At 33.2% G+C, this 27,214-nt stretch overlaps 3 protein-coding genes across 5 annotated transcripts; all 3 read right to left on the bottom strand.

Moving 5' to 3' along the window:
* Positions 1 to 2,822: 2,822 nt before the first annotated feature.
* On the bottom strand, positions 2,823 to 9,004 carry LOC144844326 (uncharacterized). Of its 3 annotated transcripts, XR_013612422.1 has the most exons (6): positions 8,497 to 9,004; positions 8,339 to 8,402; positions 7,431 to 7,520; positions 6,727 to 6,862; positions 3,199 to 3,773; positions 2,823 to 3,164 (listed from the first exon to the last, which is right to left on the bottom strand). XR_013612422.1 is itself a non-coding variant. In XM_078701177.1 (5 exons), exons 1-5 carry the CDS (start codon positions 8,707 to 8,709, stop codon positions 3,761 to 3,763), a joined length of 516 nt encoding a protein of 171 aa, XP_078557303.1. In that variant the 5' UTR covers positions 8,710 to 9,004; the 3' UTR covers positions 2,823 to 3,760. The 3 variants fall into 3 exon arrangements, 2 of the variants coding, with proteins under 2 accessions (XP_078557303.1, XP_078557301.1); XM_078701177.1 differs by having other exon boundaries at positions 2,823 to 3,773; XM_078701175.1 differs by lacking the exons at positions 2,823 to 3,164; positions 3,199 to 3,773 and having other exon boundaries at positions 4,828 to 6,862; positions 8,497 to 8,997.
* Positions 9,005 to 10,168: 1,164 nt separating this feature from the next.
* On the bottom strand, positions 10,169 to 13,023 carry LOC144845337 (uncharacterized). Its single transcript, XM_078702604.1, has 4 exons — positions 12,662 to 13,023; positions 12,471 to 12,534; positions 12,035 to 12,112; positions 10,169 to 11,816 (listed from the first exon to the last, which is right to left on the bottom strand). The coding sequence occupies exons 1-4, from the start codon at positions 12,872 to 12,874 to the stop codon at positions 11,320 to 11,322; spliced, it is 852 nt and encodes a 283-aa protein (XP_078558730.1). The 5' UTR covers positions 12,875 to 13,023; the 3' UTR covers positions 10,169 to 11,319.
* Positions 13,024 to 16,647: 3,624 nt separating this feature from the next.
* On the bottom strand, positions 16,648 to 26,927 carry LOC144844802 (uncharacterized). Its single transcript, XM_078701868.1, has 5 exons — positions 26,789 to 26,927; positions 19,312 to 19,666; positions 19,118 to 19,181; positions 18,687 to 18,764; positions 16,648 to 18,466 (listed from the first exon to the last, which is right to left on the bottom strand). The coding sequence occupies exons 2-5, from the start codon at positions 19,522 to 19,524 to the stop codon at positions 17,970 to 17,972; spliced, it is 852 nt and encodes a 283-aa protein (XP_078557994.1). The 5' UTR covers positions 19,525 to 19,666; positions 26,789 to 26,927; the 3' UTR covers positions 16,648 to 17,969.
* Between the last annotated feature and the right edge of the window lie 287 nt (positions 26,928 to 27,214).

Below are 27,214 nucleotides of genomic sequence, written 5' to 3'. Positions count from 1 at the left end.
TAATTTCCAATTACTAAAAGTTTTGGGTTTGTGTGTTGCCTGTCAATGTATCTAACAATAACAGTCGCTATCCAATACAATTAAACTATATCCTAATGGTTCAATGATAAAATGTCTGCAAATCAAACAGAATATTCTGGGTTCAACTCTTTTTCTCATTCTTAATCTTACTGATTTCATTTTAACACCTTTATAAATTAATTAACTTCCAGTTTAGAGTTTCTCTCTATGCTTGGAATATTTTCAATACTTATATTATTGTAACTGAACTTCATTCAATTTGGTCCCCATTTTGGATTGTTAATCTTTATATCGTTTTCATGTTTACAGTATATCGTTGAGGGCCTAATGTATGTCGGCCTTGGCTGTTTTGAGTCACCCTCATTAAACAAAGTTTAATAAAAAAAATTAAAATGGTAGATTTTATTTGAATAAAAGTGAATTTGTGATGTCACAAAAGTTTATTCAAATCTTGAATATGGGCCGAAATGTTTCATTTGACAAGTGTTTCACTAAGTTTCTGAACTCTTAATCATTATTATTGAGTCTTATATTAATTATTATATAGTTAGCTGTCAGAACTTTCCAATGTTTTCAGTTATGTCACTTTGGTTGCTTTCAGTTGGTCATCATCATACAGTTTAGACATGATATGGTATGTTTTCAGTAGTCACTTTGGTTGCTTCCAGTTGGTCATCATCATACAGTTTGTCATCATCATACAGTTTAGACATGATATGGTCTGTTTTCAGTTATGTCACTTTGGTTGCTTTCAGTTGGTCATCATCATACAGTTTAGACATGATATGGTATGTTTTCAGTAGTCACTTTGGTTGCTTTCAGTTGGTCATCATCATACAGTTTAGACATGATATGGTATGTTTTCAGTAGTCACTTTGGTTGCTTTCAGTTGGTCATCATCATACAGTTTAGACATGATATGGTCTGTTTTCAGTTATGTCACTTTGGTTGCAGTTGCTTTCAGTTGGTCATCATCATACAGTTTAGACATGATATGGTCTGTTTTCAGTTATGTCACTTTAGTTGCAGTTGCTTTCAGTTGGTCATCATCATACAGTTTAGACATAATATGGTCTGTTTTCAGTTATGTCACTTTGGTTGCAGTTGTTTTCAGTTGGTCATCATCATACAGTTTAGACATGATATGGTCTGTTTTCAGTTATGTCACTTTGGTTGCAGTTGCTTTCAGTTGGTCATCATCATACAGTTTAGACATGATATGGTATGTTTTCAGTTATGTCACTTTGGTTGCAGTTGTTTTCAGTTGGTCATCATCATACAGTTTAGGCATGATATGGTCTGTTTTCAGGTATGTCACTTTGGTTGCAGTTGTTTTCAGTTGGTCATCATCATGCAGTTTATACATGATATGGTATGTTTTCAGTTATGTCACTTTGGTTGCAGTTGCTTTCAGTTGGTCGTCATCATACAGTTTAGACATGATATGGTCTGTTTTCAGTTATGTCACTTTGGTTACAGTTGTTTTCAGTTGGTCATCATCATACAGTTTAGACATGATATGGTATGTTTTCAGTAGTCACTTTGGTTGCTTCCAGTTGGTCATCATCATACAGTTTGTCATCATCATACAGTTTAGACATGATATGGTCTGTTTTCAGTTATGTCACTTTGGTTGCTTTCAGTTGGTCATCATCATACAGTTTAGACATGATATGGTATGTTTTCAGTAGTCACTTTGGTTGCTTTCAGTTGGTCATCATCATACAGTTTAGACATGATATGGTATGTTTTCAGTAGTCACTTTGGTTGCTTTCAGTTGGTCATCATCATACAGTTTAGACATGATATGGTCTGTTTTCAGTTATGTCACTTTGGTTGCAGTTGCTTTCAGTTGGTCATCATCATACAGTTTAGACATGATATGGTCTGTTTTCAGTTATGTCACTTTAGTTGCAGTTGCTTTCAGTTGGTCATCATCATACAGTTTAGACATAATATGGTCTGTTTTCAGTTATGTCACTTTGGTTGCAGTTGTTTTCAGTTGGTCATCATCATACAGTTTAGACATGATATGGTCTGTTTTCAGTTATGTCACTTTGGTTGCAGTTGCTTTCAGTTGGTCATCATCATACAGTTTAGACATGATATGGTATGTTTTCAGTTATGTCACTTTGGTTGCAGTTGTTTTCAGTTGGTCATCATCATACAGTTTAGGCATGATATGGTCTGTTTTCAGGTATGTCACTTTGGCTGCAGTTGTTTTCAGTTGGTCATCATCATGCAGTTTATACATGATATGGTATGTTTTCAGTTATGTCACTTTGGTTGCAGTTGCTTTCAGTTGGTCGTCATCATACAGTTTAGACATGATATGGTCTGTTTTCAGTTATGTCACTTTGGTTACAGTTGTTTTCAGTTGGTCATCATCATACAGTTTAGACATGATATGGTATGTTTTCAGTTATGTCACTTTGGTTGCAGCTGCTTTCAGTTGGTCATCATCATACAGTTTAGACATGATGTCTGTTTTCAGTTATGTCACTTTGGTTGCAGTTGCTTTCAGTTGGTCATCATCATATAGTTTAGACATGATATGGTTTGTTTTGTCATGCTGCCATGTTCACCATGGTATCTTTTTTTTATTCATTTAATATTCATATTCCATTGCTATAGTAATGTTCCATTATACTAGTTAGAATCAATGAATGAGTATAAGATGAACTTAAAACAAGGCAGCAACCCAGCAGAGCGTCACAGTGAACTTGACAGGGTTTTCTTGACGAGAAAACACTCCATAATAAATTAAACAGAAAGAACGTGAGTTTAAACAGAGCCTTTAATGTTCTTTAGACAGAACTGACAAAGTTTCATTTTAAACTGGAATGCAAGGGTTGAATTTGTTCCTATATATTCCCAAATGCATGGCATGCGTGCTAACGTAATCCACATTTCACCATTTATCAATCCGTGATCTTGGTTTGGAAGCGGGTAATCTCCGTTCCTGGATAATATGTCGGAAAGCTGACCTCATCCAAGAGGTGACATGAGACCCTCTTGGTTTGTCATTAATCACATTCATTCCCCTAGTGGAAGAGGTGACCTGATCCCATGTTTTTCAGTTTAATCCTATCCATCCCCCCACTTGAAATTGGAATACACATAATCCAATATTTGCTTTTTTCCTTGTTTACTTGTACTCTAATATTTCCTTCATACAGTTCATACTAGACTTTAGCAGTTTAAAATGAAAAATTATTCATAAAATAATTTTAAAAAAGAAATAATCTTTTGGTGCCGAATTCAATAGAATTAGATTCTGTAAAATTAGGGCTTACAATAATATTTTTTTTAAAACATGTTATGACAGTATGTGAAGCGCCGCTGATTATGAGCTTTTCATAGAAATGGGCGATATATAAAAAGTGTTAGTGTTAGCATTAATAGAAAAGGCCCCTTTCCTGAAATCTATTATTTTTTGACTTATTTACAGTATACTGTATTCAGAATAGCCATGCTCTAGGCCCTCCTTGAGTTTTGGATCCCTGGTTTAGCCAGTAAAGCTTTTTCCCACTTAACTAGCATGCAACGTAAAGATGTAAGCCGCAACGCAAGCGAATTGACCAATCTAAAGCTAGGCTTATTTCAACTGTTGCTTGTGATTGGTCAATTTGTTTGCTTTGCGGCCTACGTCCTTGCGTTGCATCCTAGTGGAAACCAAGCATCAGAGATCATACTGTAGCTGTATGCCACTGCTTGCGTCACTTTTCCCTGCTGTTTCCTATCTCTTCTTTCTGAATCATTTGTATAGACAAAATATGACATAACCAAGACAGATACTGTATTTATAATACATAGATGATACTGATAGGCACTCAGACCCATAATTCACATCATTTTCGATTGTTTTTCAGTCTGTGTACTATTAGCCAAACAAACTTTCTGAGACATTGCAAAAAAGAACAAATTAGACTAACAATTGAAAATGCAATTAAGTAAAATCAGTTGACTACAGAACTTAGAAAAAGAAAAATTCTAAATGGAATGTTTTAAATATGCAAACAAAGAATTCTTCAGTATTTATCCAAACAAAATAGCAGTTATTAAAAATCATTTGTTGTCACTGCTTGATAGCCAACTTGTTTATACACTATACTCAGAACAAATTAAAAGAAATTTATTTGTACTTCATATTCTAAATGTTTTATGAACATTAAATTGTGAATTATGGATTATTATCAGATTGATTTGATGTAGTCATAAAGGAATGACTGTTACATTGATCTCTATGTCTAGCCACATACTTACTAATTCACCTGAGAATTTATTTGCACCCACTATTAGTATTACATAGCACTTTTTAAAATATTAACATACATTACATCATTTGATTTGATCCCTTTTATTGTATTGTTTTCCTATGTTTTGTCAGTCAAATTAATTAATCCAGATTTGATTTTGGAATTTTAGGCATGAATCTGTATTTTTTGTCTGCTTGGTTTAAAAAAAAGAAGTAAAATAAAGATTAAAAAAAACAAACTTTTTTGCTTTAAAAAGTGAATAAATTTTATGTGACATTAAAATGGCATATTCAACAAAAACATTAAAAACTAATTTTTTTTCAGGGAGAGAATCTTTAAATGGAAATATGCTTTATATTATTATAATAGTGTTGGTGTAGGGCAACTGTTTTAGTTTGGAAATCAATGCTTTAGCACTGAAGAAAGTTCCATTCAGTATAAAGACAGAATAAATAAATAATAATAATAATAAATACAGTAGTTTTTATACAGAGGTTGCATTGTACTTAATTGTAATTTTTACAAACCACTTAAATGTAGATGAGTCATAGGGCCTGTTTCTGCTGAGCAGAAATAATCGATTATTAACCGTTTATTTTTTTAATCGATTATTTTTGGGCAGCAGAAACGGCGCAAAATAAAATAACCGATTAAAAATAACCGATTAAAAACACTCAATCCATTGCGTGTTTTAATCGATTATTTCTTGTTTTAACCGATTATTGCGGAGCAGTTTTGAGCTGCAACACAAATAGCGATTATTGACCCTACTTTGACCTCTAGAGTATGGCAAACTCATTCACGTCACAAAGCATGCTGTTTATTTGCGCGATATCGACGACGATCAGCAAAACAACGATCGCGATGTAGACCGAATAACAATCAAATGTTAAACATTTGATTTTTATTATTTTGTGGGGGACAATTACCGAGAGACTTCAGGATTCTGTGTTACAAATACACCGTTACATCCCACCAGTCCAGGCTAACGATGTTTTACATGTCCTTTTTTAGGCCTGTTGTCTGTTGACTTGTTTCGGTAGAAATATATATAGCCTATAGGCCTAGCAGGCCGAAGGTAGAACCAACGAACGGCGAAACGAACTTTTCTCGCCGACGTGTCTTTTTAATATAACATCATTATTCTGTTGTATGTGGTACGGTAGTAGGCCTAGATGTTTATTTTACAAATAATATAGCTTTACGTAAAAGTAATTTTTAATCCTACATGTGAGAGTTTTAGGCAGCGATAGGATGTAAACAAACCAACTCTCATCGGCCTTTCATAACTTTAATGCGCTGTGGGGGAATGATGACATGATTTTAAAAACCGATTACCTGAATAACCGATTAAAGTCGTAGCAATTTTCAATTGCAACGCGATTATTTTTGTGGTTTGCGGTGACTGGAAAAAATCGATTATTTTGATTTTTTCAGCAGAAACAGACCCATACAGAAAAATTATATGATATCTTAAAGCTGTCCTTTTGTTTTTATTTCCAAAAAAAAAAATAATACCAATTGGCAGAGAAAAAGTAGAACGGGGTAACAAATCATATTGCCTGTCTATTCAATCAATCAACTCTTACTTAAATCCTGTTATCCCTAAATCCAAAGCCACTGGTTGATGTGTGGGATGATTGATTGCTGATCAAATCTATTTTAGATTACTTTACCATAAACTGATGATTTTTTTTTCCAAACTAAGTAGGTCTTGGACACATCTAAGGCTGTGTTTATACAACACTCTAAAGTTGAACACGTCTTTAATTGTTGGCATGTTCCAGGAACCGAGGTCAGTTTTTGGGTGGGGGTTATAAAAATATAAAAAGACAATTCACATATCAGGTGAATAAAAAAGTGCATTATTATATACAATTTAAAAAATACTTTATAAAACCAGTACAATATTTTATTTAAAATCAACGGAAATTTATCTCAATATTTCAGCTAATATAGGCAGGAAGGAAAAATGTACACATAATAATTCTAATCTTTCCTGCTTTTCCAAATTATTATTATTAGTAATTAAGTATTTCATCTACTGTACAGTATACAGTATAGTTTGTGTCTATTTTTAGTATATTACCTAGTACAAACTACGCAAGGTAGCTCAAAAGCTTCTTTGTAAGGTGAACAAGGCAGTCCACCGCCTTCTGTGTTGCATCTCCCCTCAACGAGGAACAGCGTACTGGATTGGGATACTGGAACTACCTTACTTGTACCAGGCACAACAGATTGATTACCATCCACGCAGATAAACTCTGTACGTTTATGGTTATCGCGAGAGGTCATTAGGTATCCACCATATTCTTTAGTCCAACTGTTCGGACATTCTGTGATCGCTGGCATCATAAGTGTGGCACTTCGTGGAGCTTGGCAAACAGCACAAGGGACATCATGGGCATGATTGTCAGATAGTGGGCTAAACTGCTTATCTCCATACCTGTATTCTGTACCATATATTGACCCTCTTTCTGCCTGATGCCCTGTTACCGTGAAGTTGTACTGTGGTTTTTCAGTCATACATAGAAAGTTTGCACCGCTTCCTGTAGAACCATATGGTGCCCCAGATGTCATACCTAGGAAAGATTATTAAGTCTAGAGCCTTGTTCGCACTGGATTTTTAAAAAGGTAAATTTAACCATGGGAACTTTACCCAGGGTGCATTATTTTTTTTCCCATTAGAAACTATAGAGGGTGTGCATATATCATGAATATTGATTATTTATGCCTGAGCTCCTGATGTCATACTTGCAAAACACACTGTCTGATGCATGTGCAGATTAGAGTTACTGTACTCTTTTTCTCTCGATGCTTCATGTATAGATTCAGGCCCTCTATAGTTTTTGCCTTAACCTAATAGGAAAAAAAATAATGCACCCAGGACCATCAATAAATGTTGTCACACTTTAATAATTTCACCAGTGTTAGTTCAACCAAGACCATGTTAACTTCTACAGGGCACAGTGGTGGTAAAATTATAAGTAAATTTAGTTTTTTTTCAACTCCGTTAATTTTACCAAATGAAATCCAGTGCAATTGAGGCTTAATATATTCTCAGTTCGGTTTACTTAAAATGTTACATTGAATAGGAACATGGAAGAATGTTTTGATGATTCAATATTCCAGAATATTAAAACATTTTACCTTTGTATATCAATTCAGCAGTTTCGGGGCAATCTATACGCCCCCAACGTGTGAATAGAGTAATTTTAGACTCTGGTAGTGGTACTGTAACTAAAACAAAAACAACCATATAAACCTTTAGTCATACAGAAGCACGCAAACTACAAAGTAATAAATGAAATATCTTAGATCTGTGTTGTAAAATCTTTCTTAATGTAATATATATCTCAGAATCTTTGCTTCATTTGAATAAAAAACATCAAAACAATTCAAAGGCAAATATATCCGTAGCAGTCAAAAAAACTGGATTGGAGATTTTTTTATAAAAGGCCTTTACATCAATTACATTACAAACAATTTCATATAAAAAATCTACAACAAAAAAAAAGAGAGAGAGAGAAGAGAATATTTAAAACAGTTCCATTTCATTTCAGCCTACTACAATTATTTAAGACTAACAAGAAAAAAAAGCAAGAGCAACAAGGTTTCTATGGTATTTAAAAAAACACAGATTTAATTTAATTACATTATTCTGACATCTATGAAAGCTAATGTGTGATCCCTTCCACACATCCAAATACATTTCCTAAGAGTGTAATTAGGCACAGTTCTTTGAAACACTTTGGTCAAATGCCAAATGAAACCTGTGCCATTTTTTTATCTTGTGAAGTTCATATAAAAATACACCTGTGTTTCCAAAAAAAAAAAGGATGGTGGAGAGTGTCTCGTTTCGGTTGTTAAGTTAAAATCGTCTTCATTCTCTTCTCCAGAAGACGGTTGTAGCACAACAATGTTGAGACATTCTCAACCTTACTTTTATTTCCTTTTGGAAATGTGGTGTACCACAAACCTAACTTTACTAGTGTTAATCAGCATGTATGACCAATGAACAATTTTTTAATTGCTATGCATAATGTTCTCAGACCTACTTTTCTTTCGTGAACCATTGTCTGAACTGTAATCTCCTATAGTTGATAACTTTAGAATTTGTTCCTGAAATTTAATAAAATGCTGTATGTTGAAAAAAATATTCACTATCTTCATACTCCTCATATAATTTCAAAATGTAATCACAAGTTGAACTTACTTCATTTCTTGTCAGGTGATCTATACGTGCTTTATCTGACCCAATGATGCTACATAAAGTTGGTATTACTATACATAGTAAAACTGTACATACAATTGCAAGGCCAAGTGAAAGGTTGACAAGTTTACGCATCTCAACTATACGACTGCGAAGTTCCCGCTCACTGTCCATTACCAGAGAAATATCCATACCGTTGGCTTTCATCTCTGTCATGTTTTCTCTAGTATGTGTTTACTTGTTGGACTTGAATATGTACCACCACACTTGTTTAATTAGCTTGCTACGCACGACTGGATGGGTTATACTTTATAACTACTTTTTCCTATTTCTTCTATAGGATAACTGCCTTCCTATACAGTAAAAGTTTTCTTGTTTAAGTTGCTAATACGCATACAATTGAAATGGTTATATTGTACTTTAAATGCCTATTTTATAGGATGAACTTCCTTCCTCTCGAGGAATACCGGTTCCAGGCTGGATTGTTTGATTATCTATAAAAACGTTATCAAGTGATAACAAGCACACTTTAAATCCCATTTTCCTTCTGGGTCACTTGTGTTTCCTTGCCAAACCACAAGATTCTACCAAATGGTATTCCAGTTATATTATCAATTTCATTGTTATTATAAGATTTGATGTAATATGCAAATATTATTTTTTATTATTCTGGTTACATATCTCTGATTGCCACGACATTCTATATTACCACAGCAGTGGCGGATCTAGGGGGTGAATAGGGTAGCAAGCCACCCCCCTTAATTCTCAAAAAAAAAAAAGAAAGATGCATGATGGTGTTCTTTTATTATTTCATAGGCAAAAAATAAACATGAAATGTCTTGTACTAAAAAAAACAAAAAAAAGTGTGTGGCGTATTTGGCGTTTTATGGATTTGTGTTATAGACACGGCGATTACTGCAATCATTGTATACTAAATTACATTGAGATATTTACCTGGCTGTAGGGTATATATCTAAGGTTAACAGACCACCAAAACACAGTACACATGCACTATCGAGGTATTTTCGGAGTACCGCATTACCAAAAGTTCATTTCGTTTGAAGTTTTTTCGATCAAAGTTTATTATTAGTTTGTCGAAAAAGATCCGTATAGTATTTAGGAAGGATTTATTTAAATTTACATTATGTAACATTTGTTATTAAATGTGATTGAAACAGTTGCTCTTGCCTATTAAACAGTGTGTAAGCATCTATTTTTTTCAAAAAATTTCTGAGGCTCGGGAGGGGGACACCCCCTCCCAAACCCACCCCTGCTCGGTGCTATGCACCTCGTTTGCCACTTTTGTGGACACCGCCCCCCCCCCCCCCTTCCCTTTGAAATTTAATTTAATTTGAAAGTAGGCCTAAATGTGACATATGACATTTTTCTTATTAAACATGTTCGAAATATGTTTTTTTTTAATACACCTCAATGCATAATTATACTCGTACGCATAAACATGTTTAAAAACAGTAAATCTTTCTCCCCTTTTCCAACTCTTAACAAAAAATATCAGCTGCAAAGTAAACACAGCCTCTTATGCAATGTATTGTTTACATTTTATTTCAAGACCATTCAAGCTTTTATTTTCAAAAGATTGAAACCAACACACTTTTGCAATTACTTATTTATTTTTTATGGAATTTGTTTACAATTTCAATTAAATTAGGGGGTAATGAAAGAAAATTAGTATTGTTAAAATAAATGGTAACATGTCATATGACATTGTTTTTGTAGTTTATGGTAATTTATGAATTGTATTTTCCAGGACACAAAACTCAAGTAAGTTGTTGGACTATTAACTATTACTACAAACCAGTTGCTAAAACAGACTCACACAAGAAATGGAAAAAATATATACTGAAGTGAGTACAAATGTATCATCTAAACATAAGAATTGATTAAATACTTATTTTAACTTTTAATCGCAAGAAAGTTTAAATAATTATTTGACACAATAACATTTTAACATAGATGAATTTTCATTCTAATAAGAATTGATTGACTAAAAGAGAAACCAATTATTCTATTAAAAGGAAATTACTTAGGAGAAAAGATATATTCTTTTATGAAAATGCATCAATATACAAATTTAAAAGTAAAAGAATACATGAATGTTAATGTTGTCATATTAATATATAACCCTTTTAACAATCAGCAGATTGTCCTGAAAGCAAAAATGAAATATCAAGCAACTATAGTGTCATATATTATATAGTAGATTTAGAGTAGCAAGATTACAATATAATTCATAAAACTGAACCATGCGCGCCTTAACCAAGCCTATTGGAAGATATCCACTACTGGGAAAAATAAAAACTTTTTTTCTCCACGGAAACCAGTTTCAGAACGGTTCTTTGCGATCAAGACCAGAATTAATTGGGATGTTTGAAACCGTTTTTAAGATCGGTTCTTTTTTGTGGAGACCTATCTCTGCTGACAAGAAAAAACCGTTCTTGAAAAGAACGGTATTCAAAACCATATTTCTGCTCAATAGAAACAGGCTTTTGGCAGGTTTTTGTCATTGATAGCAATTACTATAGTATCTATTTTGAGTACATACTACACAAGGTAGCTCAGAACCTTCTTTGTAAGGCAAAATTACTAGACAGTCACTGTTTATGAAATTACTTATTACAAAATATAAAATGCGTATAATATGAATATAGTTTGTAAAACAATAGGCCTTTAGTATTAAAATGTCGATCAATGATAGTTTCCCCATGTATTTTCTACTCTTTTCAACATTGCAACTGAAAGGTTTTCAGATTCATTGTTACGCAAGTTTGTAATTTATACTGGTTTTTGTTGATTTTGAGTATAAAATTACCTAGTACAAACTACACAAGGTAGCTCAAAAGCTTCTTTGTAAGGTGAACAAGGCAGTCCACCGCCTCCTGTGTTGCATCTTCCCTCAACAAGGAACAACGTACTGGCTTGATTTCCTGGAAATTGATTACTTGTACCAGGCACAACAGATTGAGCACCATCTACGCAAATAAACTCTGTACGTTTTTGGTCATCGCGACCAGCCATTAGGTATCCACCGTATTCTTTAGTCCAACCGTTCAGACATTCTGTGACCGCTGGCATCATAAGTGTGGCACTTCGTGGGGCTTGGCAAACAGCACAAGGGACATCATGGAAATGGTTGTCCGATAGGGGGCTAAACTGCCTATCTCCATACCTGTATTCCGTACCATATATTGACCCTCTTTCTATTTGATGTGATGGTACCGTGAAGTTGTACTGTGGTTTTTCTGTTAAGCAAAGATAGTTTCCGCCACTGCCAGTTGAACCGTATGGTGCCCCAGACGTCCTACCTAAGAGTGCAAAGATTATTTTGTGTACTTAAATGGTTAAGGGTTCTTTCACATCTGCTCCAATCCGGCTCAAGTTCACATCAGATTATAACATTAGTGACTTGTTTTTACAACGTGGCTATTTATTGATGATTGTCACATCATTTATCCTATAGAACTACATTATTGTTATTTACTAGTATATTGTTTTCAAGAAAATTGCAAAGCTGAGCACTTACCGCTGTAGATCAATTCAGCAGTACTTGGACAATCTACACTCCCCCAACGGGTAAATATAGTCAATTTAGACTCTGGAACTGTAACAATTAGTAACAGACAACCATTATATAAAGATACTGTATTTGAAGGTGTATGTAATTAAAATTCCTTATGAAATGCCTTTAATTACTACAATTATTTAAAACTATTAAAAATACAAGGTTAAAAAAAACTTCAATTATTTCAATTAATGTTTAAAAAAAATTGTCGTTTGAAATGGACGAATTTATTTACATAATTAACAGTACTGACATATGAAAGCCACACTGTATATTTTGGGCAAAATCCTCTGAAGTCTTATTTTATATCACTGAGATGTGTTATTTTACAAGTGAAACCACTTTTGTACAATTTTTATTGTGTGAATCCACAGTGCTTTTTTTGACTCAGACTTGCCTTTCTTTTGTGAACCATTGCTTGAACTGTAATCTCCAGAAGTTGATAATTTTAGAATTTGTTCCTGAAATAAAAAAAAAACACCCAAAAAACGTTCATTCACTTCATTATTTGGTTACGAAATGGTGTGAAACAACTTTATGTTGTCTAAACTATTTGTTTGCTCTTGTAACCACACATACAATACTTACTTCATTTCTTGTCAGGTGATCTATACGTGCTTTATCTGACCCAATGATGCTACATAAAGTTGGTATTACTATACATAGTAAAACTGTACATACAATTGCAAGGCCAAGTGAAATGTTGACGAGTTTACGCATCTGAACTATACGACTGCGAAGTTCCCGCTCACTGTCCATTACAAGAGAAATATCCATACCGTTGGCTTTCATCTCCGTCATGATTTGTCATGTATATAATGCGTTAAATTTTTAGCCTTGAAATACTGTACGTCAGTACCCTACTTCTTGTTTAAGTAGCTGACTATGCACAACTGGATGTGTTACTTTTTACCAACATTTTCTCTTTTATAGGAACAACTTCCTGCCTATACTAATAGGCATGAAAATGTGTTTTAGTATAGCTAATGTGTATATGATTGTACTTTGATGCTGAAGATAGCTTCCTTCCCCTTTAATTCCATAAAAACATTATCAAATGAGGGCAATAATGATGATAAGCAACACAATTTAAATCCCCTTTTCCTTTGGGTCATTTGTGCATCCATTGCCAAACCACAAGATTATTCTACAAAATGGTATTCTAGTTAAATTCCATTGTTTTTATGAGATTAGATCGATACTTGGAATATTTTGTTTTTTGTTATTATTCTGTTTACTTTATCGTTGATTGCCACAACATCCTATACTGTAGCAGCACCTCAATACACAATTACACCCACTTGATTTAAATCAAGCTAGAAGATACCATAGTGTGTAAAGCCTATGTAAATAATGTGAATGTGATTGGTTGAAACTGCATCACATGACTACTGCTGCAAGGATCGTAAATCGTATATTTCCTCGAGTACGATGATATTGACCGAGTAATTTTCGCGTGATTATCGTGTCCCTGTCTATAAACATAATAAAATCCAGTAAATTCTCGAGTGCGATGATATTGACTGTGTAATTTTCATGTGGGAACACTCACGTTTGGCGGTAAATAAACAAAAGCCACTACCCAAAAAAAAAAAAAAATCAGCTCAAAAGTAAAACAACCAGCCTCTTTACAATTGTATTGTTAACATTTTATTTCAATAAACATTCCAGTTTTATTTTATAAGATTGAAACCAAACAAGTACACATTTATATTACTTATTAGGTTATGCATTATAATTATAATGCTTATAACCTATTGATTTTGTCAATCTTTATTTATTTATATATTCTTTCATTAGCATTATTTTGTCCGTCAATTATCTTGAGATCAATTTCATCTAGCTACGTCAATTTTTCATGGTATATTCCTTATGGCCAGGAATCGATGTGATTAGCCTTTCACAGTTGCGCAATAAAAAATTATGTGGTCTACACACGATTTAATGAAATCACATTTGTAATCATATTTTCACAAGCATCTATATATAATTTATGGTTAATTCTGACATAGACAAGCACAATGAAAAAACTTTGGGGCACTAAATCTCTGCCTTGGATACCTACCTGATCTATCTCAGATGTACCGCGAAATGTAAATTTGATAACATTAGTTTTCACTATTACGCCGATCTTGTTTCATATTTCTATCTTAGGAAGATATTATAAAGAGTTTTAAAACAAAATTTCTGATGAACTCAATTTCAATTGTATGCAGTCAAAGTAATTTCAGGTGAGTTCACAGGTTCACCTTGCAACTACCTGGTTTCAACTAAGTTGGCCGTTAGTGGCTAGCCATTTTAGTGTTTTTTTTTTTCAGATTGAACCGCGCGTGTGAAGGTACAGTATAGTTAAAAAATAAAAATTATACTGCAAATTAATATAATAAAGATCAAATTAAATATACGCCATAAAGCATCAGAATATATTGTGGGGAATAGTATTATAAAATTACATAGGGAGATCTGATGATAAGTGAAATCCTGAGTTTTATTGAGTAAGCTGGCAGGAATAACTGTAGGCTATCTGTGTCCTGTTAGGACCGGTATGTCTGCCCATGCTGCAAGCTGTCTAAAATGTCTTCCTTCTTGGGCTGAAACGGCCCACTCTGTCGCAGAAGTTAGTTTCAAAAGATGTTAAAATTAAATAATGTATTATTAGGATGGTATTTATTTGAATAAACGCCTCCCCAATAATCAAAGTCCATATTTATACACACAATATTGTATTATATTTATAATAACATAATTATACTATTTGTAGTAGAATTCATCGCACTGTTATCTACAATTTACCAAGCATTTGTTATTCTTTTTTACCACTTTTCATATCTATTAGAGGATTTTATTTGATTATAAATGTTACCATATTATTAAAAATAATCCCTCGAATAAGCTGTGAAACAGAGTAGGGTAGTTTTACGAATGTCAAGCATTTTCAATAATGGTAACCGACAGAAAACATACAAGACCTTTTTACCCGAGTCATTATGATTCCGAGAACCATCGTCTACACTTCCTAGAGGGAAGGTACAAAGAGGAACAATTTTTAAATATATTCTTTATCCACTCAGCAAATAAATATTTTTTCATGTTTTATAGGCCTATAAATAATATACCACTAAATACAGTAAAACATTTGCGATTTAATACTTTGTTAAAACTGTCACTGTCATAGTCGATTGAAATAGTAAAGTACATGTGACGATACACCACTACAACGTTTACATTTTTTGTAATTATTAATAATTAATACAAACGTTGAGAAGCAACTGTCAGTAATATAGTTTATTTGTATATTATGTGTTTATAATCTGTAGGAGGCCCTATAATCTGTAGGGCCTCCCACACTCACAGTAATACAGTTTATTTGTATATATGTTTATATTATATCTAACAGTACCAACACTCACAGTAACAAATCAAGCTTACATCAGGTGGTTAAAATCAGTACCGAAGGTATGAACCAACTTTTTATAGCATTATACTCTAGAAATAACGCGCGATTTACCAAATTTTCCCCTTACGTAAATTTATATATAGTGAGTGAACCCTATTTTTCATTTCATTTTCTTAAAGTGTATGTATCATATATTTATGATTTATTATGAAAATAAGATAAAAAGGGTTGATTACGTCATCATTAATTGCATATTAAATGTAATTTTTTTTATTTCGACAATCAAACAAACTATGACATTTTGTTGGACCGAAATAACAAACTTAACATTAACCTACTTCTTTAAAATGTTCATAGTAAAGTTATTCAATATATAACTATATTATATTATTATTATATTATATTATATTAATAATATAATAATTTAATATAAATTAGTATAATACTTTGACAGTGCATCACTTTAAAACATTTTTAAAGATGTCATCATATCATAGTAAACATTATGAATCATTGCGGTATGTTATTGTAATAATGGGTCTGTCTGCCCCAAAGTGGTTACTGCATAGTAAACACGGAGGAATCTTTTTTCACCATTTATTCAGGTGTGTTTATGGCTCGGTGGTGAGTGATCGCGTCTATAGCATTCTATCGAGATCGAGTCTCACCTTGGGTAATGAAACAAATAAGATTTAAAAAATTTTATATCCACCATGTCTCAATGTGCAGTGATACAGACTATTTTATTTGCATTACCAAGATCCTGTCTTTCATTATATTATAAATAATTAAAGATTCTGACAAAAGCAATCAATCAGTATATCTTTTAAAAAATCTATTATCTTTATTTAAATCGATGCATGTAACCTATAATTTGTCATAGTGACGAATTAAATCAAGTTTATTTTTTTACAATTTCAATTAAAACTAGATTTAATTCGTCACTATGACGAATTATAGGTTATATGCATTGATTTAAATAAAGATAATTGATTTTTAAAAGTTATATTGATTGATTGATTTTCTCAGAATCTTTAATTATTATTATTATTATTGTTCCCCAGCATTCTGACGATATATATTAATTTTAAAATTTAGGATATTTTCACCATTTTGTTATTCTTATACGTGCGTAGTCTGTCACTTTTGACGTGCTCGTATAACGCAATTTCGAGTTGAAAAGTGAATCAAATATGATGATATTATTAAAGAAAGATTGTAAAATAGAAATCGGGCAAAAAGAGTGCGCATTAACGTTTAACGCGCAGTGCGTGTGCAAAAATCTGCGCACACATGGCAATTTTTTAAACGCTTAAAATTGCCTGAAACGTACTCTAATTTCATCGAAAATAAATTTTGACAATTTTGAACATTTTAAGCGCGCGTACGCAAGCGTTATATGTGCTACGCACGTAATTGTATTGCCATATGACCTGACATTTATGAGTACCAAATTTTGTTTGTGATTCATGCTTGTGAAAATATGATTACAAACGTGATTTCGCTCGTAGACCGCGTAATTTTTGATTAATGCATATATATATAACCTAATAACTAATATAGACAGTACGTGCCCATGGAATGTTTTCATATATATTAAAGCATGGACGACATAACTGGAAATTGTCAAAGTGAATGCAAGGCACTCCACACACAATACAGACACAATTTAATTATGTACTGTAGTTGAATATATACCATGATAATAGGCCTAAAAGCTTAAAGACCCATAGTACAGAAAATATGAACGTATGTTCTCTAAACCATTGAGAAAATAGTTGCTGAAATTTTTCCTTATGAATACAATTTTAGACCTACGTCCTATAAAACCCTATGTCCATATGTAAATGTATATGTACGCTCTTGCAATTGCCCAGATGGCTCTTGAATACAGGAGCTTTAGCTTAAATAACTGGAAATTGTCAAAATGTACATAGAGTGAATGAATACAGACACATAATTCTGTAGCCAAATATAATTTTCACCATGGGAATTTTAATTGAAAAATAAGCTATAGACTTGAATTTTGTTTTTTGCATGGTATCGGTTGTGAACTTCTCAGACAAAAGGCTACTAGTGTAAAACACAAACTGGTCGCAAACCCTTACCCCCACGCGTGAATCGATTCAAAGTTTTCAGTTTACGGAAAAGAATAGAACATGGGCGCATTTTTGTTGTGCCTGTCAATTAAGGTGAGTTATGGTCAGTTGCTCAGAGTGCTTATGTCGACACATTTGAGTTGAATTGAGTTCCATGTCAACATAGGGAACCTTGATAAGTAAGTACAAATGTACTATCAGACTAACATTAAATAATTATAATTAAATGGAAATCTAAATACGTATAATATGAATATAGTTTGTAAAACAATAGGCCTATAGTATTAAAATTTCGATCAATGATAGTTTCCCATGTAACCCATTGCAACTGAAAGGTTTCAGATTCATTGTTACGCAAGTTTGTAATTTATACTGTTTTTTGTTGATTTTGAGTATAAAATTACTTAGTACAAACTACACAAGGTAGCTCAAAAGCTTCTTTGTAAGGCGAACAAGGCAGTCCACCGCCTCCTGTGTTGCATCTCCCCTCAACGAGAAATAACGTACTGGCTTGATTTCCTGGAAATACATTACTTGTACCAGGCACAACAGATTGAGTACCATCCACGCAGATAAACTCTGTACGTTTTTGATCATCGCGACCAGCCATTAGGTATCCACCGTATTCTTTAGTCCAACCGTTCGGACATTCTGTAACTGCTGGCATCATTAGTGTGGCACTTCGAGCTGCTTGGCAAACAGCACAAGGGGCATCATGGACATGGTTGTCCGATAGGGGGCTAAACTGCCTATCTCCATACCTGTATTCCGTACCATATATTGACCCTCTTTCTATTTGATGTGATGGTACCGTGAAGTTGTATTGTGGTTTTTCTGTTAAGCAAAGATAGTTTCCGCCACTGCCAGTTGAACCGTGTGGTGCCCCTGACGTCCTACCTAAGTTTGCAAAGATTATTTTGTGTACTTAAATGGTTAAGGGTTCTTTCACATCTGCTCCAATCCGGCTCAAGTTCACATCAGATTATAACATTAGTGACTTGTTTTTACAACGTGGCTATATTTATTGATGATTGTCACATCATTTATCCTATAGAACTACATTATTGTTATTTACTAGAATATTGTTTTCAAGAAAATTGCAAAGCTGAGCACTTACCGCTGTAGATCAATTCAGCAGTACTTGGACAATCTGCACTCCCCCAACGGGTAAATATAGTCAATTTAGACTCAGGAACTGTAACAAGTAACAAACAACCTTATATAAAGATACTGTATTTGAAGGTGTATGTAATTAAAATTCCTTATGAAATACCTTTAATTACTACAATTATTTAAAACTATTAAAAATACAAGGTTGAAAAAAACTTCAATGGTTTCAGTTGATGTTTAAAAAAAATTGTCATTTGAAATGGACAAATTTATTTGCATAATTAACTGTACTGACAATGACATATGAAAGCCACACTGTATATTTTGGGCAAAATCCTCTGAAGTCTTATTTTATATCACTGAGATGTGTTATTTCACAAGTAAAACTGTACCATTTTTATTGTGTGAATCCACAGTGCTTTTTTGACTCAGACTTACCTTTCTTTTGTGAACTATTACTTGAACTGTAATCTCCAGAAGTTGATAATTTTAGAATTTGTTCCTGAAATAAAAAAAAAACGCCCAAAAAACGTTCATTCACTTCATTATTTGGTAATTACGAAATGGTGTGAAACAACTTTATGTTGTCCAAACTATTTGTTTGCTCTTTTAACCACACATACAATACTTACTTCATTTCTTGTCAGGTGATCTATACGTGCTTTATCTGACCCAATGATGCTACATAAAGTTGGTATTACTATACATAGTAAAACTGTACATACAATTGCAAGGCCAAGTGAAAGGTTGACGAGTTTACGCATCTTAACTATACGGCTGCGAAGTTCCCGCTCACTGTCCATTACAAGAGACAAGTCCATACCGTTGGCTTTTATCTCCGTCATGATTTCTCTAGTATGCGTTTACTTGTTGGACTTGAATATACCACACTTATTTAATTAGTGGCTATGCACAACTGGATGGGTTATACTTTATAACTATACTTTTTCCTTTCACTTCTGTACAAATCTTAGGTTACCTAAATACCTGTGAGTGAAAATGTTTTCTTGTTAGCTACTGTATGTGTATTTAAAATTAATATCCTTTTATATAACTGACTCTTTTATATTATCAAGGATAAACATCCTTCTTCCTTTTAATACCAAACATAGAAATATTATCAAGTGATAATATCAGTTTACTTCAAGTGTTTCCTTGCCAAATAAAATTCTAAAAAATGTTAACCAATTAATTATCAATTTTATTGTTCATATATAATATTTCGTTTAATATGAATGTTTATTACTTGGAAGGATATTGTATTTTTTATTATTCCATTTATATTATCACAACATCTTATTCAAACTAAAGACCAGGTGAAATTGGAGGTAGTTACAGGACGTGTAACTCCCTAATCAGTAGGCCTACAGAAGCGACAATGTCGAAGATGAATTTAATTTAATCAAATATTTAATCGAATATTACTAGTATTGTTTTAATCAGTTCTGCAAAATTACCAATTAACCCAATTCAATTTGTACAATGGTCCAACATAAAAAAACAAAAATTCTAATGTCACATCATGAACTGTATAGAGTGAGGATCTATAATATTGGTTTGCATATGTGTGTCAAAGTTCAGCAACCTCACAGCTACAAATTACTAATTTAACATTTGACATATTACTTGACTGCTTAACTGATAATTATAATCAGGTTAAGGTATTAACATGAACGTGAGGGAGTAAATTAACTTTTGGACATGTTTTGCATTTGCATTCCTATCTTATTAATTAATACATAATTCATAATTTTTTTTATCTAATACAACAGCTATGTAAGAGTTCTTTGTTTATGTGACAAGAAATTGTACTTGTAACAAGATAACCAGATTTGCATAGCAATGTGTTCCAAGTTGTTACACCGCGCATGTAAATGCCTTGCTGACCAATCATAGTAATCAAATAGCGCGAAACTGTGAAGTGAAAAAGTGTAATTAGTGGGAGATCAAACCTTAACTTTTGTTGAAACAATTTGTTACCATTATCAATTTATGCAGATGTGAAAAGAGTATTTAGTAGTGTTATTTTGCCTAATTCAGATACAGAACACTCCTACTATGATACTGTTTAAATGTTTCCAGAACAGCAATTATGCCAATTCCAGAGTACAATGCACTATTTATTATGGTAAAAATTGCAGTGGGTGGCAGACTAGTTGCATACATCAGTTGTATAATAGTTTGCATACCTTAAATACCAAATAAATAAATACTGTAAATGAAAGGTAACATTGTGATTTATAACCATGGAGAAAAAATAATAATTAAAACAATGTTGGATTAAAACAGACTGGTAGAAGAACCTCTGCAGCCATACACAATTTTGTCAATGTGACACTGTAGTCTCCTCTTAGTCTCTGTTCGAAGAGGTAATTCAGGTGGTGTATGCACAGTATACCATCAATTCAATACACAAAATGCACTTGTCTTGTATTAATATCAAGGGCAAGTAGACTGATAGCTTTAAAATTGTTTAGCCTAAATTACTTTTTCTATGAATTACATAGTATACTGCAAATTGTATGATTGACATATGGTTTATAAGTGACGGACTTGCTAACAGGTTCAGGAAACAACTAGAAACCAAACCATCCTACTACTCCACTCCAGTCGTGCCAAGTTCTTAAAAATGAAACTTATTAAAATCATCTTTCCATCTGGATTCCCAGAAGCAACTTCTTAAGTTAACTTTTTTTTAAAAATCAATTTTAAATTTTATACAGATAAATATTTTTGTTTAATATTTCATTATTTAATATTCTCTATTTCATTCTCTATTACAACTTCAGTAGGCTAAACATTTTAAACCCATGTTCCATATGAGAATGTGTTAATGTAAGATAAATATTTTAAATCAGGTTAAACTATTAAAACTCAATTCAAACAACATATTGCTCTACTAGAAAAAGTTTCAATTCTATTGCTATTGGGTGTTGTATGAAGATAATGATTACCTCTCAATTTATCTGATCTTAAATCATATTCCTTTCAAGTTTCAGGTGATTTTGAACAATTATGAAAACTTTTGAAATCAAGTTTTATATGAAATGTTGAAAACACAATTATAAATATAGTTTTAAAATCAGTAACAGCTGTTAAACATTCTCTCTTGTTAGGGTACTGTATTTAGATTTCCGAAGTATAATTAAATAGAAAAATTCATTAATACAGCGTCTCATGTGTTTTATGTATTGTCTAGTATAGACCAATAACACAGCTTAACCAAACCTTACATGATACAGGCACCACATGTGATACACATGAGATGCTGTATTACAGAAGTTATGATACTGAGCAAAGATGGTTTTATGTGGAGATTAATAGCAGAATTGGGTAGAACATTTAATGTGTTTCTATTTACTACTGACAAGTTAAACAAATTCAGACAATATTATTTCAAACTTAATTTGATGTGTTTTGTTTCCTTGAAATACTCAATCATTAATGTTTCTTTGAATGTTGTAAATCCAGTCATGCTTCCTGCATAGAGCAGCAATTCTCAAGGATTTGCACCAACCCCGGAAGACCAGTAGACCTTGGTTCTTGTCATTTAAGTATTTATTTACTGTATATATTTTTTTGTCACAAAATAATGTAACCATTATTATACAGTAAAACCTTCATTTTACGTACGGTACGGGACCGAAAGGCGTACGTAAAACATGGGATTAAATTTGATGGACCTTAAATTTACCCCAAATACGTACAGATCATGTATTTTCTATCAATAAAAACAGCCGCTGCTGTAGGGGGAATGCTCGTGTGGGATTACGGTCATGTCGGCCACATGCCACATCGGCCCCCAACACAATAAAAGCAATATGTATGGAACGCCATTATAAAGCACACTAGTGTCCATGCAAAGGCGTTATGTTAAATTTACCGTCCGTTTTGTGTTTCCGACATTAGAATGTTGATTGAAGCATGAAAGTGCTGGAAATGAGTTTTAAGGAATCTTTGTTTTAAAAAAAAAATCCGATTTGCCTACTTTTTCTATTATTTATAGTAGGCCTTTATGTTATTTGAGTATGAGATTATTAACACAGAACACTAACAGTAGGCCTACGCCTACATTACAAAAAAGAAAGTCTTTTTATTTTTTATTTCAGTTTTATTTTTTAAATATAATATGTATTATAAATTATTTAAACTATTTACATTGCTTTTAAATTAATAAACTTAAGTAAAAAAGTTTACTATATTATTTACTATATATATCCCAATGAAGCGGATTTTCATTTACCGCGAAATTTCGAAAAGTGACGTGTCTTTGAAGACGCCCTAAAAATAACTTTGGAAAACCCCTACCCATTTTCAAAACACGATCGCACCGAGGTCCATAATAGGTGGTAGAGTAATTTTTTTTTTTCGTGTTATCAGGCTTTAAATACTCATTATTTTGATATGTATATGCCTATTGGTTATTATTATGTAGGCATCCGCGGCGCCTCAAATGTCAATTTTTCCGATAAAAATTGAATTTGTTAGTCTTTCTTAAAATCTGACTAATTTAGTATTGAATTGAAGCTAATTGATATTTCTGCTGTTTGGTAAATAAATACTAAATGGTACATTGTGTTGCGGTTTTGGCGTTCCATAGATATTGTATGTGGCCGATGTGGTATGTGGCCGACGTGACCATACTCCCACGTGTGTAGCTTGTCTCACACTGCAGAATTCCTTACACAGCCGGCCATGGCTTTGTTTGTTGTGCTTTGTTCTTGTTAAATTGCGCCCTCAATGTAAGAAACCTTTCCAATATCTGTCACTACATAAGAGTGCAACTGGGGATAGAGAACAACCTCACCTTTCCAATATACCTGTCACTACATAAGAGTGCAGCTGGGGATAGTGAACAACCCCACCCTTCCAATACCTGTTACTACATAAGAGTGCAACTGGGGATAGAGAGCAACCTCACCTTTCCAATATACCTGTCACTACATAAGAGTGCAGCTGGGGATAGAGAACAACCCCACCCTTCCAATACCTGTTACTACATAAGAGTGCAACTGGGGATAGAGAACAATCTCACCTTTCCAATATACCTGTCACTACATAAGAGTGCAGCTGGGGATAGTGAACAACCTCACCCTTGCAATACCTGTCACTACATAAGAGTGCAACTGGGGAAAGAGAACAACCTCACCATTCTAATAGTCACTACATAAGAGTGCAACTGGGGATAGAGAACAACCTCACCTTTCCAATATACCTGTCACTACATAAGAGTGCAGCTGGGGATAGTGAAAACCTCACCCTTGCAATACCTGTCACTACATAAGAGTGCAACTGGGGATAGAGAACAACCTCACCTTTCCAATACCTGTCACTACATACATACAGTAAGAGTGCAGATGGGGATAGAGAACAACCTCACCTTTCCAATACATGTCACTACATAAGAGTGCAGCTGGGGATAGCGAACAACCTCACCTTTCCAATACCTGTCACTACATAAGAGTGCAACTGGAGAAAGAGAACAACCTCACCTTTCCAATCACTTCATATGAGTGCAACTGGGGATAGCGAACAACCTCACCTTTCCAATACCTGTCACTACATAAGAGTGCAACTGGGGATAGAGAACAACCTCACCCTTCCAATATCTGTCACTACATAAGAGTGCAACTGGGAATAGAGAACAACCTCACCCTTCCAATACCTGTCACTACATAAGAGTGCAACTGGGCAAAGAGAACAACCTCACCATTCCAATAGTCACTACATAAGAGTGCAACTGGGGAAAGAGAACAACCTCACCATTCCAATAGTCACTACATAAGAGTGCAACTGGGGATAGAGAACAACCAAAGTGAAATGTAGATTATATTCTTGATGAGATTTTAATACATGAATCTGAATCATCAATTTATCCATGTCTGTGTACTTTCATCTTTTGTCACCTATTTCCAACCAGATCATCAAATTAATTTTCACTAGCTTATTAGTTTTACACCTTACTGGTTGAAAATCTAATCTTTTTAATTTTGATTGACAAAGTAGTTTTAAACAATTGTCAAGTATAACTTAATATATTTATTAGCCATAACCTTTTGAACTTGTCTTTTCCGAGTCTGTTTAGTAAAAATTACTAAATTAAGAAATAATTGTTCAGACTGTATATTCCCTGTTTACATCTGTCATAGTATGTTTTAGATTATGTTGCTATTTAGTATATTTTATTTAATAACGATGTTGAATTACTATTGTAAAAACAGGTTCAAATAAAGTAACATAAATTGATGACATTTTTTTGTTTATTTAAAGTCCCATTCCCTACGTTTTTTAGATCTAATTTAAGCTCACAAACTGCATTTAATGTAAGAATAAATACTATTTATTATGGTCCTATTGCGATAACTTTTTTTGTTTTTTTTTCTTTGAACTGTTAAAAATATGAAAAATAAGTAGATTCTAATCATTTTAGCGGCCTCCTATAAATCCCAACATGCATTGCATGCGGATTGATTTTGTAGTTTTTCTTCTGTGAATCACCTTTCGATCGTGAGGGCCAAAATAAATGGAAGAATCATAACTTTTTCAGCAAAAATACCAATTTGTATTACGGATTCTGGCAAAAACAGAAAGACAATTAATGCAGCAACTAGACTACATCAGGGTAGGCCTATATTGTTTGTACGTTACTGTTGTTTACCAGCTAAAAACTAAGCCTAAAGACTGTCCACGAGAGGAGATTCACGGTTTTCAGAAAGCTATACCTTCACGGGTCTCCTCACTAATTTCTACAGTACTTCTGGTGGGGCTCCTCTTAGACCTAAAATACTTGGTATGGCAACTTGTATAAAAAATTCGCAACTTTTAAGTTTTGAGGCCATTTAAAATTTGACCTTTGACCTCAGATAATGTCCGATTCCTCAGAACTTGTAAACCGTACATCCTAGAAACACAAAAATAATAATGGCAAATGATGCCAACCAAACCACTAGCGTTGTACCCTCAATTCAACAATAACTCAACTCAATTAATGAATATTATAACTACTGTTCTACTGCTGAACATAGCTGAGTGCAACGCAATGTTTATATCAATTTATTTGCACAACGTATGAACGTACGTGAATCATAATTATAAAAATAATAAAATTAAAATTGTTATTCAACACAATGTACGATTGTTAGTAATCTCAACATTATTAATCAATTAACTTTGTTAGTCAACTTAACATTGCTAAAACAACTGAATAATATTATATGGTGAATAGAATAATGATATAAAAATGAAAACAAACAGTCTATAAAAATATCATACCATTATAGGCGTATCTAAATGGTTATATATTTTTTAATGTGATGCTGTTATTATTATGCCAATAAACTAAGTTTGTCTATATTTTATTTTCAGGTTACATTTTCAATGTCTATCCTGTTGAGGAAGTTGAACTAGAAATAGTGTGGGACCAAAGTAGTACAGGTAGTAGTAATTGAATAATAAATTTGGGCAATCCGTAACCAAAAATACAAAATCTCAAAAAAAAAAAGAAGAAAAATAAACTTTGTTTATGAAAATAGAATAACCGATTATGTAAACCATGGTTCTGGTGTTATTCATGAATGGTTGAAATAGGACCTACTGAAATCAAAAGGACAATCATAGTATACGATGATTTATGCAATTGAGTTGGCCGAGTGAAGTCAGTGTAAGGAAAAGCCGTGAATTCCAAAACCAGTGCTCATATATATTGAGTCACATTCGGCGGGATTGGTATCAGTATTAACATTTTTATTTTGGTTGGGATTTTGCCAAGAAATAAACAGGATTTAGATTTTTAAAAAGATCGCGGCAATAAAAACTATTCCGGCCTTTGACTGGATCCCGGTTGAAAACACGGCTGAACTCTCGTCCATTTGGCGGGATCCCAGTTGGGAGCGGATATACTGACCATACATCCTGTCGGAATGGGATCCCGGCTTAAATCCTATTCAGATACCGTCAAAATTTCACTAAAAAATATCTGGGATTTTGATATTATTCCGCCGTGAATACCGACCGCAGCGAATTTCCGGGATCCCAGTGGTTTTTTTAATGGGGTAGGCTTGACAGTTTTTAGGAGGTGGTGGAAATTAAAGAACAAAAATATAATCTTACCCAGAATTGCACTATAAGAAGTCAAGTAACATCCACTAATAAGGATAGACTGAGTTGGTGAAAGAAAGCAGCAGAAGGACCACACAACAACAACTACTGTAATAATCTTTGGGTGTAGGTGCTATTTAAAGGGGGGCAGCTAACTATTTGCATATAGGTACTTATCCAATCAGAATACACTGGGTAACACAATTTAAAAATAAAAAGTGGTCTGATTCTAATAATTGTACCAAGTTAGTAAACATGGTCATAAACATGTCAAATCGGTGATCAAGGGGGTAAAATTCGAACATACCAAATATACAAGGGAGGTAAATATACAAGGAAGTACTCCACAACCAATGTGCACACAGCAATACATTTATATAAAAGCTATAGTAAAAGTAAACAGCTGTGTGACAAAATCAAAAATATAAATTATAATTA

This window comes from Antedon bifida, chromosome 6 (genome assembly GCF_963402885.1).
Source record: "Antedon bifida chromosome 6, ecAntBifi1.1, whole genome shotgun sequence".
NCBI lineage: Eukaryota > Metazoa > Echinodermata > Crinoidea > Comatulida > Antedonidae > Antedon > Antedon bifida.
This window is presented reverse-complemented; position numbering and strand designations above follow the sequence as displayed.